At 41.1% G+C, this 21048-nt stretch overlaps 1 protein-coding gene across 15 annotated transcripts in view; it reads left to right on the top strand.

Annotated features, from left to right (window-relative positions):
- The window catches only part of LOC109980807 (protein tyrosine phosphatase receptor type M), a 160093-nt gene that overhangs the window by 94989 nt on the left and 44056 nt on the right, over positions 1-21048 (top strand). For 6 of the 15 annotated variants that reach the window (XM_065954295.1, XM_065954297.1, XM_065954296.1 and 3 more), the window contains exons 12-16: positions 7375-7648; positions 9659-9695; positions 11280-11354; positions 12824-12959; positions 14312-14341. In XM_065954295.1, coding sequence (XP_065810367.1) covers positions 7375-7648; positions 9659-9695; positions 11280-11354; positions 12824-12959; positions 14312-14341 — 552 coding nt within the window. The remainder of the gene's footprint in view (positions 1-7374; positions 7649-9658; positions 9696-11279; positions 11355-12823; positions 12960-14311; positions 14342-21048) is intronic. The other 9 variants (XM_065954298.1, XM_020629424.3, XM_020629409.3 and 6 more) reach the window with 4 other exon arrangements.

Below are 21048 nucleotides of genomic sequence, written 5' to 3'. Positions count from 1 at the left end.
GTACATGGCACAACTACACCTCAAAACTAATTGCAGCATTCTTTGATCACAGACGAGTTCTCCGCATCTAAACTTCTTGGTTTTTCAGGTACATATTTTCTTTCCCTACCTCCTCACTTTTCTTAAATCTTGCAGGACTTTAAGGTATACCGCCTTCATGTGTGCACCCCTCATGAAATGGAGGGGAAAAAAAACGAACTGCAAAAGAAAGGAGGTGGCGAGGGCAGCAAACGGGAGAGATTATGATGCAGGCCTAAGAAGTGATAGTGGCAGGCCTTTTTGAAGGTGTTTTCCACCTCCACCTGAAGTGACACACGATGCCTTTGAGAATGTAAGGTGACTATAAAGTAGCTTCCATTCAGAGGAGATGAGTTATGCGGTGTGTTGGGATCTGCTGTCTGGCCCGTAATGATAAATTTAGTCATCTGAATTTCCCAAGCTCAGAAAAATAACAACAACTCTAATCTCTTTTAGGTGAGAGGAGCTGAGGTGCATGACTAAGTGACAGGTGATGCACATTAAAAGAAATGTTTTCCCCTAAATGTTCCATGACCTGGAGTGCTGGAAAGATTCCCTGAAGCCAAAAACTTGGAAACATGGCTGACACAGGCGGTCTATTGAAGAGTTAGCACTTTGTCAACTCAGGACTTAAAATCTCCACACCATAGTTAGATTTAATTTTGTGCTGCCGCTCACGCTGTAAGAGTAGCCATCACTTCGCAAGAGTGGTGGGCGGCTCATTCTGAGATTGAACACTTTGTGAAATCAGTTTTAAAGCTCCTCCGAAATAGGGATTTGACAAGGGAGAAAGACTGATCTTGCAGCACTACAGAGCAGATCAGCATGAGGCTTGATTTGATAACGCAATCTTTGCACGCTGATTGGGTTTGGGATGTAATAGAGCTCCAGACATTTGAGTTTCAAACAGCAGATGTTTTGCTGTAATACAGGAAGGAGAGTGTACTGGAAGATCACACGATAGCGCCGGTTCATAAAAAAATCAGGGCATAGCAGATGACAAATGTCCGTTTCACTTGAGCATCCGGCAGTCATGCGGAAGTCAAATCATATTTAGGATAGATGGAGGCAGAGAGGCTGTCACTGCTGACAGAGGCAGTCTATTTTTCATATTTGTGTAATTGCTAATCGGTATAACATTTCCAACTTGGATTTGGCTTCTAATCTCTGGGGACGACACGCGTAGCCGGGAACAATTTTTACCAGAGGGGACACTGTTCCTTTAAGAGGATTAGTGAACTGTCTATCAGTCATGTCGTGTTTAACTAATGTTTGCAATGGCCCTTCGTCCGGGCCAGAATACGCCTCCACAATTCATTGCATCAAAATAAACGCTTACATGCTTCTGCAGAAATAAATGATTTAAGATGCTTTCCTTATCAAACACACCACTAAATCAGCCCTTCTCTCTTTTTCTGCCATAACCTTTGCCTTGAGCAAGCTTGTACATACATACATAAACAGAAGAAGAATTAAAAAAAACAGCAGTTGAAGACGTTGTAGCATATTGAGCAAACTGACTTTCTGTGTAGTTTGTACCCTGTAGCATCAGATTATCTGAGCTCAACCATAGCCTGAAATCAGTTAAGTGATTTTCTACAGTCCAAAAATAAGCACTAACTTTCTTTGATCATGGCGTAACAAACGCTAATAGCTGTGCCTAAACGTGACATGACTCAATGCTTTTTACGATTTAATGGCAAATGTAATCTATTGCACCTTCTAATTTGTTTGCTTTACAGCTTTGTGGACACAAGGGAAATATAAAGAGTAAGAAGACAGGCGCGTGGAGGCAGGATGCTGGGTCAGGAGAAGTGTGTTACTTACAACTGCTCCTAAATCAGACTCATAGGCACACAGAGCAAAGCGATTAGCATTAAAGAGAGAGAGACAGTGATTGAAATGCTCCCCATACCCCTTCCCTCATCTCCTCAAACAGCCTGGAGTTCCCCCCCTATCTGCCCACATGAAAAATAAATCTGAGTTTCAGGTCACAATCCAGTCGATTCCAAGTCAATCCTCCATAATTGGTTGGCGTCACGTGGCGGCAGAGCAGAAATCTATCGGGCAGCGAGGCTGGAGGAGGCCTAATTGGTGTCAGCTCAGGTTGCACGGCTACTGCAGGAATACAGGTCTGCCCTGCCGTCCCCCCTCTGGCAGAACACTTTGAACAGCTTATACCATTTTTCTCGTACAGCGTCTCCCTTTATTCTTCCGTCTCTCTTTCTCTCCCAGTCGTCTGATCAGGGACTAAAGTTAGGGGTTTCAGCAGTTTTGGAATTAAGCACGATTACGCTCCTTTCACAAAGACGAGGTGTGAGCTGGGGGTTTCTTCTCATTCGAATCCTGTGTTCTGTATGTTTTTGAAGGTTTTTGTTTGATGCGACCAGAGCTGGTTACTTCCTGTATTTGTTCATCTCTTGCCTAGCAACACCATGGATTTGCTCAGAAGTGAGGCTAATGGGTCTCGTTTACCAGGGCATAGATATTGCACCGTACAGAAAGTCACAGCTGTAGGATGCAGACTCAAGCACTTATTTTATCTTTAATACATATAGCTCACTGTGACATAATTACAAGGATATGGTGTGCTTTTTACTTCACTTTAGCATATTTAAAGGTGTAGATCAGAATCAGATTTATTGTCCAGGTATGCTTACACACACAAGGAATTTAACTTTGGTGAACTGTGCTCTCTTATGTACAGGTACAACATTAAATATCAACAATAAACATAATAAGATGATCAAGTCAGTAAAACTAACAATGTGTGCTAAGAAGTTTCACCTCAATTAACTACACAGTTTAAGTTCCAATCATGAGATGGTTAATTCTAAATGAGGAATACTTCTCAGTACATTTTTGTTGCTAATGTTCATGTGATTTAAAGCTCCTGTTTTTGAGTTTTTTACTCATTATGAAACAGACTGAAACAAATACAGATGTTTTTAAATGACCCACAGAAGCAAACGTGACCATCGCTAACAAGATCGATTATTTCCATATTGTTATTTTGAATGCTTGAAACCTCTGCCTGTAGGTTTCAGACAAAGTGATTTACAGCATGCTGCAAAAGAAAAGCTTCTTCTTTTTTACATACTCCATGCCAAAACTTCACGATGAGTGACACATTTAACCACTAAAAGAAAGTGGAATGAAATTTTTCACTAGAAAACACTACTTTCACATATAGAGGACAGGATCAGCAAAGATCTGAAAGGTAGTGTGTCTTCCAAAATCAACACCAACTGCAAGTTCCTCACAGAAGCTTTGAGTTTAGTAAGATATTAAGTCGTACAAAACCTTTACCTGTGATGAGTTTTTTTTCACAGGATGATTGCCGTCAATCTGGATACATTTTTTATTGAGCTGTTAAGCTATAGTTGTGTGTTTGACGTTTGTTCTACTCATTCATGTCATTCTATATCAAATTATGACTGAATGACTCTGGCATGTCAAAATGCCTCAGAATGTAATCTGTGTACACAGCATGAGGTGCCAAGGTGTCAGCTGCTCAAGGAACATTGACATGACAGCAGCAATTATAGATAATAAAAAAAACTGAATAATTGCATTTTTGAATAATTGCAAACATTAAATCCTTGTCGGACTTTTATGTTGATAGAAGCAGTGAAAGGTGAAAACAGTATATTTGTCAAGCCCCTAGGAGTGTTGCTTCCTTAAATATTTTATAAGCATACTGCAAGTTAGCACTGAAAAACGCTTCGAGTGAATCCAGTAAAGTGGGTATTATTGTCGCTATCACTTAGAAAGATGAACAAAACATTTTCATTAAATTGCAAATTTATTGCGTGCTTGTTTCAGTTTCTTGCTGCGGTGAATATCTTGTGTAAGAGAAGCAGTGGTTTAGATTTCCACTTTACAAGAGTTCTTACCCTCAGAGCCTCATAGCCTATGGCACTTGGTATTCTGCTTGAGGAAAGAAAGTCCTTTTCACACTGTGTCTATCATGCAGTCATGGCACAGCCACATCATCATATCATAAGGAGCCACCTGGGACGAGGCAGCTTTTGTTTTTACTTCACTTTTGTGCAGATTGATTTGGAATATAAAGTGCTGTATTGGCAATCTCTGAGTGTGTACAGCAATGTCAAATTGACTCGATTGTCTTTATGTATTCTTTTTTTTTTTTTTTTAAGATTTATTTTTGGGCTTTTTATGCCTTTAATGGAGAGATAGAACAGTGGATAGAGTCGGAAATCAAGGAGAGAGAGTGGGGAATGACATGCGGGAAAGACGCCACAGGTGGGATGTGAACCCGGGCTGCCCGCTTGAGGCTACAGCCTCCATACATGGGGCGCACGCACTAACCACTGCGCCACCAGCGCCCCTGTCTTTATGTATTCTTGATTTATATTCAGGTCATTATAATATACAGTATGTCTGTCCATCCATCCATCCACCCATACATCCATCCATCCATTCATCCATCCACTATCCCACCCACTGATCCATCTGGTCATCCATTAATTCATCCATCATCCATCTATTCATTTATGCATCCTTCCATCCATCAATCTATCCATCCAACAATGCATTTGTCCATCAATCCATCAACGAACCCATCCAACAATTTGTCCATCCATCCATCCGTCCATCCATCCATCGAGCTGTTTTCTAAAATAAATAAGGATATATCCTTCCACCCACCAACTTCCATCCATCCAGCCACCCTTCCATGTATTCCTCTATCCACAATTTTACTAGAAAGAGCTGTTTAATGAAATAAAATCCTTTAAAATAGTTACGGTTCATCTGTCAAACTTTAGAGGTTCTGTAATTTGATTGACAGCAGATCGTACTTTTTTAATACTCTATAGTCCCATCATAGCTCACAGCAGATCTACTGTGTTTTGGCCGAGGCCCCCACAGCAGCCTCATCACTCATTTCTCCACCGCTCTGCAGCTACTTAAGGGGCTCTCATGTACTGTCTCCTCCTGACCTTTGACCTCTGCTCTCAATAGGGGACAGTAATTAAAGGCTGATTTTCTGCTGCAGACTCTCCGCAGGATTAGATATTTCATCACCTCCCAACCCGGCACTAAATACGAGTACTCTGAGGAATTAGGACACACCCACCAAGAGCAAAGGGGGATTTTCTAATGACACTGCAAGCACCTTATGATAAACTGTAGGGTTAAAGAGCACATGCTGTACACACAAGGGGACACTTAATCATCCAGTACCAACCGCAGGGAACAATTGATCATCTCCAGGGCTGTTTGTACTGCAACTATTCAGCTTAAGAGAACCGCCACTACAGTGCACATTTTCTCTGACAATGATATTTTTCTCTTCCTGTTGTTCTAATAATGTGGGCTAAGAGAAAATGTGCAGGGTCTTATGAGTTTTCCATCCTGCATAGTATAACCCATTGTATGTTCTTATTTTCCATTTACACCAGGTGTCACTGAGTATGGCATAAAAAACATTTTAATACTGGGAGTAACTGTTTCATATCAAATCAAGGTGCTCGAGTAATCAGGTCTTAGCGAAGTGTAAATGTAAGCTGTACACCATCACCTGTTCTGAAAGGACTGGTTGGCTATTATTTTTTTCCCAATTGGTGATAATGGAAGATCTACTCAGTTGAGGCGGGAAATTCCTTCTGTTTGTGCAGCACACAGACTGTATAAAACATGTTAAATGTGTCAGGGTTGTCACCCATTGGTGTATGAAAGGATGTTTCGAAGCCTTACGATGGCAGTCGGCATTTAGAGAATGCTATCTCCTCCTCACTTTCTATCGATCTAGAAACAGACAAGGAAGTAGAACTGAAGCGACAACACACTCACCTGTCATTCAATTCAGCCATTTGCAGTAATGCAAATTAATGCACAACTCTAAATCCTAATGTTATAAAAAAATGACGAGTTGTAAAAAAATGTCTCTCTGCGTACTATTTTTACAGACCAAGACAGTTTTTTTTTTTTTACCAGACTGAAGACATTATGTCTGCTGTAAAACGAACATTTTGGTCTCCTGTAATGATTGTTCCTTAGTTTTTGTTGACTGCCTCGAGTGCACACACAAAAAAGCAGTTTTTTGCACTTCTGCATTGGCTTGTACCATCATCATTTACTTTCTCTGAATGTGAAAAAGCTGAAATCTAAAATGAGCTTGAATAGAGCCGGAGCATGGTAAAGTCTTTATTCATTCATACGGTTTTCATGCATTCGTTAACTGAGCAGTGTAGCTAACCTCCTTCATCCGTGATAATAACTTGTTGTTTGCACGACTCTGGAAATGGAACGCTGGTCCCTGATCATGGCTGGTTATTCTCGGTGGCAGCTGTAAACAGACTCTTTGTCATTCAGCGACTCAATAGATTTACCAGGTGGATGCGAGATGAATACTAACTTGAACGTCTATAAGACAGTCAGTCTCCCCCTCCAGCTAAGTGGCCGGCTCAGAGACAATGTCATCTCTGTCAGAGGCACAGAGGGCTGCAGTTTTTGATCTAACCAAACACAAGGCTCGGACGCAGAGGAAATGGAAAGGGCCGTTAACCTTTTCCGATGTTGAATAATGAAAAATGCTAATAACGTCAGACCCTGTCTTGTGTGCTCGCTTGATGCTACCCTTTTCCTGCTGAAAAATCACTGAGGGAAAAAAGGGTTGTTGGATAGCACATCTATGTGAATCCACTTTTTTCACTCTCTTTAGTTTTAAAATGTTCACTTTGCTCAGTTCTTATGCTGAAAAGATCTTTGATATTTGTGGTAAAAGTTTCACATTCTTACTCTTTCTATAACTTTTTGACCCCATGAACTACATCACAGGTTAAACTCATTTAGTTAAGTTTTTTGGCTTTTACAGTACTTTTACTGTTATTCTTAGTGATAGACACCAAAAGAAATCACAGAAATATTTGAAATAAGTCTGCTTTTTTAGAACGTTTCTCGATAGGAAAAGTTCAACCAAAAAATGTGTTCGCACAAAGATGTGTCGAAAAGGAAACCCTGGGGTTGAAGGAAATATTTACACACATTCTCCTTATATTAACTGTATAAGTAGTAGGTATTACTTTAAGTTAACTATATCTGAAGGGTTCTTTAAAAAACTAAAGGAGAACATCTGATACTTCAGGATAAAAATTGTGTTCAAAAAATATCTTGCTCAGTTCTAACTCACGTCCAAGAATAGACATGGTGTGCTCTGAGATTTGGAGCTTTGACGTTCATTTCTGTGCCATTCATAAAGGGTTTTATTTTTTAGTTTTACAAATTGTAGTACTAACATTTCCAACATTTCCTGCCTTGCCAACAGTGTTCTGTGGGTGCCTGTTTGGCCCGTCAGAGTCTGTTATTTCTGTTTGTGTCTTGTGTTTGCAGTGCGTACCAGGTGGTGGTGGAGGAGGAACGTCCACGCAGAGCACGAGGCACAGCAGAAATCCTGCGCTGCTACCCAGTGCCCATCCACTTCCAGAACGCCACGCTCCTCAACTCCCAGTACTACTTCACTGCTCAGTTTCCTGCCGGCGGCATCCACTCGCCACAACCCTTTACTGTGGGAGACAACAAGACCTACAACGGATATTGGAACGCTCCTCTGTTACCACAGAAAAGCTACAGTATCTACTACCAGGCTGTCAGCACAGCCAACGGGGTGGGTGTTTCAGAAGGTTTATTTTGATTTGTTCATATCAAGTTACATGGAAGCTATGCTGAATGTAGTGCAAAACATACTTTCAGTTAATGAAACATCCCAACAGAATGGTAGAAGTTTGTTTAAGCTAACAACAGGATTATTTTATTAAATCATGTGCATATCTTCTGTACATGAGACAATGCTAAATATTATGTAAGGTTTAATGAGGATGACAGATGGACAGATTGATTGACGAGTGACTTAGAGGGACTGAAGTGGCTGAGAAGGGAAGTCTCTGACTCTACACAGTGACTGCTCACAGAGGCAGACACATGCACACAGCAGCACAATTGCATCTGGAATCTGATAGATGTGCCAGTGCTCTGCTGTGAAGAACCCACAGCACTGTCTGCACTCTTAATAGGCTGCAGCGGGGTCGGGCGTGGAATGCAGAGCTGTGTGCGCTGACATGCTCTCTCCCTCCATTACTGCTTCCCTGTTCTCCCTGCCTTTTCCGATAGAGCTTCACGCAAAAGGCCAGACAAGCCTTTGATCAACTACATTTAAGAGAGGCAGTCGTCCCAGCGGCCGTTAAGTGTGGGCGGCAGGCAACAACAACAGGGTTACCGATCGCACAGGTCGCAGCCTCTGTCATCAAGTGGCACTTGGCAGGGCCCCCGTTTCTCCACTGAGCCACGGCAGACAGCTCGATGGTGACTTCAAGGGCCTCCGCCGATTGTGGTCCTGAATGAGAAACACCATAAACAGCCTCCTTGAGAAACACCGGCATGTCTTTAAGGAGGCAATAGAAATAACACGTGTGGCAGGGCTGAATTCAATTAGCGAGCCTGCTCTAGAGAGTAAAGCATGAGGCTGTGAAACTTTCCAGGGTGACTGTGTGAGCGGTACGATGGGACTCTTTTTTTCTTTTTTTTTAACACACAAAAATGAAAGCGTCCCTTGTTGACAAAGCAAAAATCTCACTCTCTGTGATGCAGACATTTCTGACATTTTCATATTCAATGTTTTTCATTCACAATAGCCAGAAGCACTCCCTTTTCATTAAGCCATCACTGTCAATGGATAGCACTGTAAGCTTTAATTAATGTCTAATGATGTTGGAGTGATTTGTTTGGGCCTCTGAAACAAAATTAGCACTTAGAAAAGGTGAGTGCCATCCATACCTAGAATTTTTGTCCATGCTCTTTTGAAATGAAACACGAATATAAGGTGCTGTAATGTTGCGTTCAACAAAAGGCCCATCTGACAGCTTAAAAGCCGCAGTAATATGAATACACATGCACCCAGGATGACATGAATATGGATATTTTTCTTCTTTTTCTCGTCATTGTGTCTCTCATGGTCTCAACCTTCTGTGCTCGTTGCTCATTGGACAGCTTGGCCAGGTCAAACACAGGGACACAGCACTCGTGTCTTTTGTGTTGTATTTCTCATTGCCTCCCTGTTCCTGTCTGTGTCCTGTTTCCTGTTCAGCAGACCATTGTTGACAACAAACTTCTCTTCCAACAGCGAGACCAGGGTTGTTTTTTTCCCCCTCTGTGTGTGTGTTGAAGGCTGTTGTCATAGCTAAAACTCCATTACATATTCAGTAAGGCTCCCTGATGTGTCATTTTGCAGCCCCGCATGCCGGGTTGGTGTCGCCTGTCACAGGGCTCTGCTTTCTCCACAGTGGCTGACCACCTTGAGCTGCAGGCTGCCGACAGATCGCTGTTGGCTGACAAATCAGCAGCTCAGCACCGCTAATCTGTGCTGTCGGCCCTCTCGCCCAACTGCGTTTTGTGTCACAGTCGTTGAGCTCAACAGATGATAGGGGACGGCGAGGAACTGGCCGAGCTGTTTTGTTGTAAACACGAGTTCCTAGATAGGTGTTGTTGCTTGCTGTCAGTGTGTGCTGTGTGTATGTGTGTATGTGTGATGTCTGTGCATGTGGGTCATACTTATCTCTCTTTGTCTTTTTTTCCTCTTTCATTTTCTCCTTTCCTTCTTCAATTGATCTTTTTTATACAGGAGACCAAAATCGACTGTGTTCGAGTAGCCACCAAAGGTAGGAATAGATCAGAATGTTTGTTACTTGCACATCATTACCAAGAACTAACAAAATCAACAAAGTTTTGGACAATTTTTATATTTTATTTTCAATAAGGTTTTCAGGTGTACATCATTAAAGAAGGTTTCAGCAGGTTATGAAACAGCATGAAGTTTATACTGGTCTCTCTTTATGACCAACAAAAGCAAATTCAATACCATCAGTGACACGATTGATTATCTCTACATTGTTATTTTTAATGCATGAAAGCGCTGACGAGGGGTAGTTGTCAGATGAAGTGATTGTCATCATGCTGCCTTTGCTTACTGTACATATTCTAGTGCAAAGAGGCTTGATGAGTTATACATTTGATTGTTCAAAGAAAGCAGGATGAGACTCTTTGTACAAAAAAACATTAGCTACTCATGTGCAAGACAAAAGCAGAGATAAATTGTACTGCTTTGTCCACAGGAGGCTCTTAAATCCACTCCAATAAAAAGGTTCTCGCAGGAGCTTTAAATGACTTCTGTTATTATCATACGACACAGCCATGTATGAGCACTAAGTACAAAAACTTTTTCACCTCCTCTCATACCCTAACTAGCCCCTTCCTGTGAGTCCTGTTTTGAATGTTACTACATAGACAGGATGTTTCTTTACACTGCTCGTCAACATGAATAGAGGAAATAAATATAGAACATTTTTGTGGCTCTCTTCTCAAACACAACCTGACCTGCCCTCTTCATCCTAGTTAATAAATGTTCCATAGTTAAATAACTTTAAGAGAATATCTCTTGATAAATACAAAATTAATTAAAAAAAATTTAAATCACTAAAAAAATGGCAATCACAAATTGACACCATTCCTTTTAATAAAGTATTTTATTTTGAAAGTGTGATCCTTTATAAGCATCCTTAAAGACAAAAATTTGTGATTTGGTCTTAACAGGTTCTTAGCAGTCGATACATTGACCTAGAACCTGTTTTTTTTTTTCTCCCACGATTCAAAGTCCTCCTGTGTGCCCACCGAGGTCTGTAGGTACTTAGCTATGCTGTCTGTACGTCCTGCTCCACACATTAAAGGTGATGGAGTCTAAGCGCCATTGATCTGGGAGTAGAATTGATAAGGCCAGAGGGAGCCCTATTCACACTCGGTTCTGGGCCGTGGGCGGCCCTGTCACAAGCCCCGACAATCTTGTATATTGTGGAGTTTGCATGCAGCGCCAATATGGATTTCTTATGCTGTTCCAGATATATCCATCGCCATGGCTCATTCAGCTGAAGTTAAATAGCACAACTCTACTCGAAGTAGAGCAATCATACGAGCAATTGATCAGATGAAGGGGCACATTTAAATGGTCTACATTAGAGCTCACAAAGCTAACCTGTGTGAAATGATTGCTGTTGCTAACTTTGAGGTGCAAGTTGTGTAATGATTTTTAATACCGGAATGGAAGTCTTTTTCTGCCTCAGTGTTGCATGATGATTGAAACTGTTGGTTTGGCTGTTTTCTGCTTCAGTGTGGCCTCTCTCTCTTTGTCTCTCCTCTGTCTCCATCTCTCTCAACTGCATGCAATCCTGGATGGGAATGACTCTACTCAGCCGCCATACTTGTGACTCAGCTCACAACCCCGTACCTCCGCATCGCCCCGGCGGCCGGCGACAACCAACTAACAGGTCAGATCTGTAGCTGTTGCTTTATTTCTGACCATTAAACTTTGTCCTGTCCATACTGAGGATTCTCTCAACAGGAAAAAATTCAAACAAGTAGCGTGTGTGTGGTTATGTTTATTGTTGTTCTGCTTGCATAGAATCAGCATGATCAAATCAAAGGCTCACAAACATTGTCTTGCACCTTCATCTCCTCAGCGTTACTGGACATGAAAGCCCTGTTTCAGGTGCGATTGTTTTTTGATGTGTCAGTAATGGAGATTTTTGGCAGGAGTTAATCCCCCTTCATGAATATTTCTCATTATCTCTGGGAGATTAAGAGTTGTTTTCTGCCGCTGTGACAACTGTAAACACACAAAAAAGATGCTGAAGTTTCAAGAGTGGGGAACTATAACTATTAAAAATTCTCCTAGGTTTCTCCTATTTATGTGTGAATCTCAAGTTTTCCCGGGCTGGAATTGAAGAATATTGACTCGTGGCAGCAGACATGCAGCACTCGAAGCTCAAACAGGGATTTGTCAGTAAAAGCGTTTCTGTAAGATTAGCCTGTGACAGTATATTGGGACTAAATCAGCTCCATCGGCCCAGACAGGATTGTTAATATGTCACCAGTCTGGAAAATCCTTCCACAGCTCTGCCTTATAAACTTGCATGTAAATAAGTCCCGGCTGTTGAAAGAACAATATGTCAGACCCAGTCGGGAAAGATATTTACCTTTTTGATAGGGAAAGAAAATGGCAATGCTGAGGAGAGAAGGAAACACGCTCTAACAGATTTGTCTGACATAACAATTTGTCATTCTAAATTTACCCCTGGTGACAAGGAATAATGGTGTTGTTCAGGTGGACAGTTGTCATTCCAGCAGCGTTGCTTTCCTCCGAGTGCTTCTTATCACTTCCACAGGGAGCACATGCTGTTAAAACAAGGAGCCTCCCCCCTACACTTCCCCTCTCTTTGTGTCTTTCGTCATTTGGCTATCTCCTCCTGAGCTGATATTTAATGTTTTGGTTATTTCAGGCTTTTTTATCTTCTAGGGGTATTATCTTTCCCGCCCTGCATCCTCCATTTTTCAGCAGCCCCTCTACAACCATTTGCCCCAAACATGATTAACCAAGGGTAAAAGACGAGGCACACTTATCTCCCTCAGTGCAGCTTGATCCGCGGAGCGCTGCTGTCCACTGAGGACGGAGCTAAAGGTGGAGTCGTCCACATGCTTTCCAAACAAACATTACACTGGGCCATTTAATGCGTATTGATATTTATGCTGCAGAAAATGCCACAGAATATCAGAGGATTGATTAATCAGCCTCCACACTGCCGAATCAATGAGAGGAAATTCTGAGAGTATGGATGTGCACTCCCCTGTTTGACTCCTGTAGAACAATAGAAAACAGTCATTAGATCCGGTTCACGGTCTGCCTGATTAATTTTTACTCATTCTTTGTTTGATCTTTATGTATTTTGATGTTTTTCAGGAGCAGCCACTCACAAACCTGACGCGGTGGAGCCAGAGAAACAAACGGACCACACGGTGAAGATCGCCGGTGTGATCGCCGGCATCCTCCTCTTTGTCATCATCTTCCTAGGAGTGGTTCTCCTCATGAAGAAAAGGTAAGCTTTCGTCTTCTTACTCGCTGAAATACTACTTCAGATTTGTGGAAGAGGTTGAACGTAATAGGTGAAACCTAGCAAACGAGTAGTTTCTGTTTTCATCAGTGTGTATATTTCTCCCTAAATCGGTTGCATTGTCAGTGTCATAGTAAATAATTAATTTGATTATGTTGATACGCCCCATTAAGGCTGTTTACAGCCGTGAGATACAGTGTGCCATGAAAAATTAATCTGTTCACGGCACCCTCAAACAAATGCGCAGAGCTTCAGTGACATTGGAATGGGAATAGGAGGCCTGTGGTAATGGGGAGAAGCGGCGAGCAGATAAGAAAGAAAAACTGATGAAAGGCTCAAAAGGAAAGAGGATGGTCGTGTAGCGGAAGGCTAAGTTTACATTAGCCCCAACCCCCCTACTGTAGAGAAGTCCTCAGTACATATCCCAGCAATCAGGAGAGCTAAAGCTCAGCAAATATCAACCCCCCTTTTGTCCACAGCAAGACCTCAAATAAAACACTGTCCATTTCTGCAGAGATTCCTCCTGTGGTTGCAAGCTTGGGTTTCTTTAATATCTTGATTGTGAGGCAAAAAAAAGCTAAAAATAAATTGAATGAAAATTAGAATTAGCTGTACTTTATTGTACTCTCTTTTTTTTTATTGGTAGACAGCTTGTTTTAAATTAAAAAGTAAAGGTCATCGCTGCAAATAAAGTAGACGACACCGAGTGGGAAGACATAGATGTGTTCTGATATAATCTCGATGCTGCGTGTTTATTTTTTGCCTGTAATATAGAATTATTCATTTTCCACATCCATGTCTGTGTAGCACAGTGGGTGGGTGTGAAAATCAGCACACAGTAATGGAATTGTTTTCAATTAGCCTTAATCAAACCAGAGATGGAGACGACTTCATTGGTTGAATTCTGAGTCATTTGCGGTTACCAGCAGGGAATGGGAGTTGTGTTTAGACATCCACACTACTCATTAAGTTTCCACCTTGAAGGTCAGATATGATCTTTTTTTATCAGAGTATAAAACGGTGTGTTCATCAAAGGAGGGGCTGCCATCACATCTTGTATACCAGCTGAATCTAAATCTGATTAGACACTTTCAACTGTATGTAACTGTACTAAGGCCTTCGCCCCCCCCCCCCCCGTCGCAAGCATGACATGACTCCAAGCGATCACCTGTGCCCTCATGATCACTAGTTTACCTCCACGTATGCCACCATATCTGATTTTGTTCATTTCGACTCTTTTTTCAAACATTAATATATTTTTACTTTTTCTTTCCTTTTCATTCCATCCCCTCCCACCTCCTCCACTGCTTAAATCCTACCACCACCCCAAACGGCAGAAGAACCTATCACTCCTACACTTACTACCTGTAAGTAACCACTTTGTGTAATGTTAGTGCCATGCTTCTCACCCACACGCTGTTTCCCATGCATGCGAACAGCCATGTCATCCTCCTCCCGCCTGGAGCTATTACAGAGGCCCAACTGTAATCTCTGCTGGAGGAGCGGAGGACGCCACTCCGATGCATCTCCACATCACACTGAATGTCACATTGGCACGGCTTCTGATGAAAGCACGCAGACGCAGCTACACACCCCCGTGAATTAAACCTGACTTTTAAGACGCTTGCAGACGTAATTTTTGCTCAGCTTTTAAGGAGTTTGTTTATCAAGTGATGAACTAAAATGCCTTAATGATTGTGCAACTGCCAAACTCATCTAGCGCAAGGAAGAAAAAAAAAAAGAAAATCATTGCAGGAGCTGCTGCATTTTTACTGAGTGTGAATTTTTCATTTGCCTCCAATGATTTCATCTCTGTTGACTTGTCAAAGTTAGCTGTTTTGAAGTGCCTATCACAGAGCATCGCTTGCTTTAGTTGTGCCCAGCACCTCAATGAACCAGGCTGAATATTTCACATTTTATACACTTGTTTATCCAGCCTGCAGAATGCTAAAACGCTGTCAATATCTTTACGCGGAATTGACAACATTTACTGCTATCGCATTAAAAATGTAAGCATGGGCTAACATTTTGATGCTGCTTATTTGGCTCCATGTGCATGTGATCATCACAAGTCTCCATCTACCCCCTACTCATCTTTTCACTGCTTTATAAATCCATCTCAGATCTTTAGCTTTTTCCCCCTTTTTCTTTCCAAATATGGTTTTTGGGTTAATGCACGTCCATCCCATTGATTCCCTGGTGATGGTGGAGTTGCGTCTTAAGCTGGCATTGCTTACCCAACGAGCTGACGCGATCACAGAACAACCTCCCTTCTATTTAGCTGTCTCCAACAGCATGAAACAATAGCCACGGCGCTGCTTTAGTCGCTCTTAATATAACAGATGATTTCAAATCACACCTCTGAATGGTAAAGAAGCTTATTCTGCAGCTCTGCCTTCCCCACTGGAGCTCACAGGCTCCCTCTGTAAGGTCTTTGTGATGGATGCCGACTAATCTGTCTTGAGATGGCTGTGATCAGAGGACAGAATGGAGGCTGCCTCACATCAAAGAACATCTCAGAATACACCTGGAGATAATACGACTGCGCGTGTCACTCATATTAGATCACAGCTGTCTTGAATGGAAAGCCCCGGTGACTTAGAGGAGTGGTGGCATAAAAGCTGCGCACACAGATTGGCCGAGCTAAACAGGGAGAGACGAGGTTGTCAGTAAAACAATCAAAACATCAGTTTTGTGTTTTTTTGTTTTTTTTTCAGTTGTGACATGCCAACATGGATTTGTACGAATGTGGAGACAAAGAAGACAGTTGTGTTTACACTAACAAGGTTTCCTCAAGAAAACAAGGCATTTTATAGCTCATTTTTAGTCTTATAACGTGATAATTATTGTCAATGCTTTTTATTTTAGCATTACAGCTGATAGAAAAGTAAGTTTGGAGGCATGTTTGCATTTATTGACAAGTTTAAGCTTAGACAATTTCAAGACTTTAGGAAGTCACATCAAAAACTGGTGTATTTTTGACACCAGCAGCACCACGTACACCTCTTTTCTAAAGTCTTATGTGTCACAATGAATTGTGGGTTTACTGTTGAGATTTGAAAAAGAAGCGCAAAGAGTTGGCTGCGAATGCTGTGACTCATCTCTAAAGCTGTCAAGATAACAGCACAGTGTACAGGTGAGATAGAATGAGGGATTAATGATCCCCGTTGGGAAATGTGCCATGACAGCAGCAAAAGACTAATAGTTAACGACAAGCTTAAGAAACATAGGAATAAATAAGACCCGAGCACTTGAGTTTTGTTTTTTTTGTGTTATTGTTCATTTCCACTGTGAGGATCACTGTAACAAGTGATGAGTCTTTCACGTTTTTCCTCCTCTGTTGCTGTTTGTTGTAGATGTTACAATCTCTGACACACTGCAAGCTCATTATTTTATCTGCATGAGTATTATAAAGTGTGTTACATGTTATTTTCACCTCTGTCACTTTTTCTTGAAAGTGACAGTAAGGGTGTCAGAATACCGCTATGGCTAAATGTATCAGGATGTCAGCCACTAGGCCTTTACATTGGCAATAACAGGTGATTCTGCTCTGCATCACTAGCAATTAACATTGTGTACAATTCAATAATACAATCCCCCCCCGTCCTCCAAGTTCTGTTCATATCTGTCTTGTGTTATATGTGATAGACTTCAGGAAGAAATGCATGTGAGGTAACAGGAAATACCCTGATTTGCATCCTGAGGTGCTAAAGCAGGAGCTGAATAGATCTCATTTCATCATAAAGGTTTTCTTTAAGCTTGCCGTTAAGTCTCCATATACTACTGTCGGGATGTCAGAGCTCATCTCAGAAGCAAATAAATATAATATTTAGCATATGCCGAAAATTTGCATGGTCAAAAGAATTACAGGCCTTCTCAAGATGCTCTCCTCTGGAGTGTTCACTGAAGCGCTCATCTGCAGTTTTAACGACAGCCTTGTTGCCAGCTATAAGATTACAACACCTCTATGATTGATGAACCCCATTAATGCTCTCATGCATTCATCAAAGTCTTTAAAGGCATGAGAACATCCCGCATTCGCCAAAATATGCACTTTAGGTGTACTGCCAGAGGTGACTGCGGGGGCTCACACACAACACAACTTCAGTGAGAGCGCTCATCAAGGATGCGGTTACATGTGTGATCAAATATACGGCCGTCCTTTAATCAGGTGGCCGTAGTGGCCGCTGCGCCTGCTGCTGCTGGGGACGAGAGAGAGAGAGATCAATTGGGATAGGGCAAGGGTTGTGATCGGGTCTTTACTCCCCTGAGAGTTTGATTCATCCATCATGCAGCAGGTAAAATAAGAGCACACTTACACTTTCACTTTGTGACTGATCTGCCAGGTTTGAAGTGTGCTCCACAAACTTGACTCATGATTGGACTTGTAGATTTCGACATATAATTAATCAATTCATATTACATTTTTTATTTCAGCCTTAGATAAGATAGAAAACCTAAAGACTGGCGAATCCAGAACGTTCAAGCCATAGATAAAGATGCTTACAAATTAAAAATAAAATGGATTTAACACTGAATGAATTCTTGACTCTTAACTGAATCGTTTGGTAACAAAGCAATGAGCAACATTTTCAGCAACAGCCACATTGAAACTGAGCAACTTGCAATGCAGTTTTAATTCATGAACTATTTAATTTGTTCTTATATGCGCATTGTTGTCATTTTACACCAATTTAATAAAACCTCCACCTGTCCATGCTCTTCATCTTCCCCTTAACAAGTGTTAGCTTTTTTTCCATTTGCTGTCGTGGTTCACTCTCACTACTCTTACAGCATCATTTACATTCTCTGCAGGTAACTGTGGATTCATTGATTGAAATCTTTATTCAAACATGGTAATACATTTGTTAGGTAAAATATTTAAAGTAAACCGCAATAAACAACATGAAAATTACACCTAAACGACAAGATCAGCTACCATCTTCAAAACCAAACAAAGTTTACCCTTATTTTATCCTACTTCGTATCTACTTTCAACAACTATATTGTTGTTTTGTGCAAACATTTGAAATCTAGGAAAAGGTGATTATTTGGCTGCTTGGGGGTCAGTGGAAACAATTTGTAGATTTTTCATATTATTGTTTGGTAATTTAGTAAAGCCAATCCACTGTGCAAGGCCACATGACACACATACTGTACAGTATGGCAGCAGCTAGCTTTGAACACAGTCCAGCATTTAGCTGCTACAGACCAAGTTGATTTGGTCAGAAGTCGTTGGAAAAACAGAGTAAAAATAAGAGAAAATAGTAGATGTAAAAAGTCAGAAATATGTCTTCAATGGAGTGTTTACTTTAGTCAGTGTCTCTAGTCTCTAGGCTGATATTTAGTCAGTGTCCTTTTTAAATCCTTTGGTCAGTAAATCTAAAGGAACCAAAAAAAAAACACTGCTTTAGTTTAACTTTTGTTTTTTTCTAATCATTTAGTGGCTTCATCTCCTTATTTTCTTACCCTGTTTGTATAACACAGCAGAAGGCGTTTAAATATTCAGAAATAACAAAAAAAAAAATCAATCTGGACTGACATGTTTCATTCCCATCTGGTAGGTAGTCACATATAGCATGAATAATAAATATCATAATATATGATGAGTACACACATTGAGTTGTCCAATAGTAGACAAACCCGTATGTTATTTATCAAACTGTTAAGTGTTACATGAAGAGGAGAAACAGAGAATGGTGTGAATAGAACCAGCCACTGTTAGTGTTTGTAATTTAGTTTCTTAATCGCTTCCTCTTCACTGAAAACACATTTGAATAATCATCCTCTATACATCTAACTTTTCATAATCACCTTCCCTGTACTCAGTGTCAGAATGGGAGTCTTACTAAACGTAGCATGTGTAACACAATGTGCTCAGGGCAAACACCTTCATTAAACCTTACAAGCCGAACATGCAGCAAGAATCACATTAATTGGTACAAGCCTCACAGATTTTTTTGCACTTACGAGCTCTGAATGTTGATGAGGAAGGGGAAGATGAAGAGCAGCTCGAGCAGGGAGAACGGATGTCATGCATGGGGTGACAGAGTTTAAATGAATACACTTTAAAATTATGTGTCATAGACAAAACCATCTGTCCGTCACAGTCTGACACTATACACAGTGGCTTACTTAACTACATGCAACATGTTCTGGCTGAGGACAGACAGTGTCATTGCATTTTTGGAAAAGTCACAGAAATACTGATTTTTGTTAGAAAATAAAGTTTTCTTTTTGACAGTGACTTAAAGTTGACAAAAGGGAAATCTTAGTCCAAATGTTGTCAGTCAAACAAGTTTTTGTTTGTTTTGTAAATCAAGTAATAAAGATCATTTTATTACTTGATTTAAGTCATAGTAAACCAATGACACTACAGACTTTGACCATTAGTCAAAAAAGGATTTTCAAGGCACAAATGGTACACAAAATGACACAAAGTGTGGTGGGAATTTGTAGCAAAATATAGGTAATGGTAAATGCTATTTGTGCTAACATGCTGTCAAGGACTTTCTCGTTTTCTCAACAACATACAAACTTTTTTGAGAACTCCTGAAAGCACAAGGCTTATCCTGTCACTGCATTTCTTTTTCAATTCTGTGCATGGAATGACAAGCAGCTAAAAAAATTATGAAGGACATTCTTCATTTTATTATTTTGTTTAAAAAAAAACCCAGTTTTTTAAAGAATCAATAAAGCAATCAAGTGAGCAGATAAACAGTATTGTGCATCACTGAATAGCGTCTGCTCAGAAATAGTCCAATTTTCTGTTCTCAGTATTCACACAGAAGAATAGATATGTGGACAAACTGTATGATGGATGGATGGACAGCCTTACATAAGAATGTGTAAAAGGTGTTTCAAATGAGGCGCAGTGCAAACAACGACAGAAATGCCCCTACTGGGTTAATCAAAGACGCTTCTGTTTCCCCTCTCAGCTGTATGTCTGTCATTTAATACACACACACACACAAACAGACACAAACACACACCCGTGTTCTGCACATGTATGGGCTTTGTCTAATGAAGCGGTCTTTGTCCCAATGTCACAAGGTTTAGGCTGCTTCAGTGCTGAAATGAGGCCTACCATGCTGAGCTGGAGGTTTTGAAGCTCTTGTCTTAGAAGTTGCAGCAGTGTCACCTCCCACAGAACAGACATTCTGGTGAACACATGCAGACATACAATCCGTGCAGCTTCCCCTTTGTTGTAGCTGAAGTCATGGAGTTAGGAGCTGCTCTGCTCACTGAGATCCATGATCTGCCAGATCTGTCATGTGCTGAACTGCAGACAATCTTTCTAATGAGAGTTGCCTAATATAGTCACCTCCAGTGTTTGCTCAGTCTTTACTTCTACAAACACGTCTGCCATCTGCCTCTATCGTCCTCGTCATATGCACATTCAGTGATGTTCAAAAAAATGTGTGCTTTTGCCTGCCAGCAAACGAGTCCCGTGCATTTGTTGTTGAGATCTCTCCCAGTGCAGCTAACTATCGTGGAATATGATAAATGATCTATTTCATCAAAATGAAACAACACTCTACTGTACACTTCCTTGCACTATCTCTGCCGGCATATCAGACCCTGTGATATAGTCATCTATCATTAAATTTTCCCTTCTTACAAATGAGGAGAGGATAGCGTGCCAATTAATCTTCATCTAACACCCACGGTGCCGAGCAAACATCCGAGTATTGCTGGTGCTTTCCTCATTTTGGCACTGGCGTCCGTGCAGCCTCGTTTATATCCGACGCTGGTGCTTCTACCATTGCTCGGGCCAGGCAAGCGGAAATCCAAGATTTAGCAGAAATAAGAACAGCGATACAGTATTAAAACCTGGATTATAGCAGCTCCTAATAGTCTTCTCCATGAGCGCACACAGTGCCGAATCAGTCTTGATATCGCCTAGGGCATATACAGCTCCCCCTCCCCTCCTCACTGCTATTACAATATGAAGCTATAACAGAAAAAAAGAGACAAGATTGCCATTTGGTTCCTGACTCTAATTGCAGATTAAAGACAAAAAGTGGGTCCGGCAGATGAAAATGTCACTACTTTGTCACTTTGCTTTCTGAAG

This window comes from Labrus bergylta, chromosome 4 (assembly GCF_963930695.1).
Source record: "Labrus bergylta chromosome 4, fLabBer1.1, whole genome shotgun sequence".
Classification (NCBI taxonomy): domain Eukaryota; kingdom Metazoa; phylum Chordata; class Actinopteri; order Labriformes; family Labridae; genus Labrus; species Labrus bergylta.
Note: the sequence above shows the minus strand (reverse complement) of the source record. Positions and strands in the feature narration are given on the sequence as shown.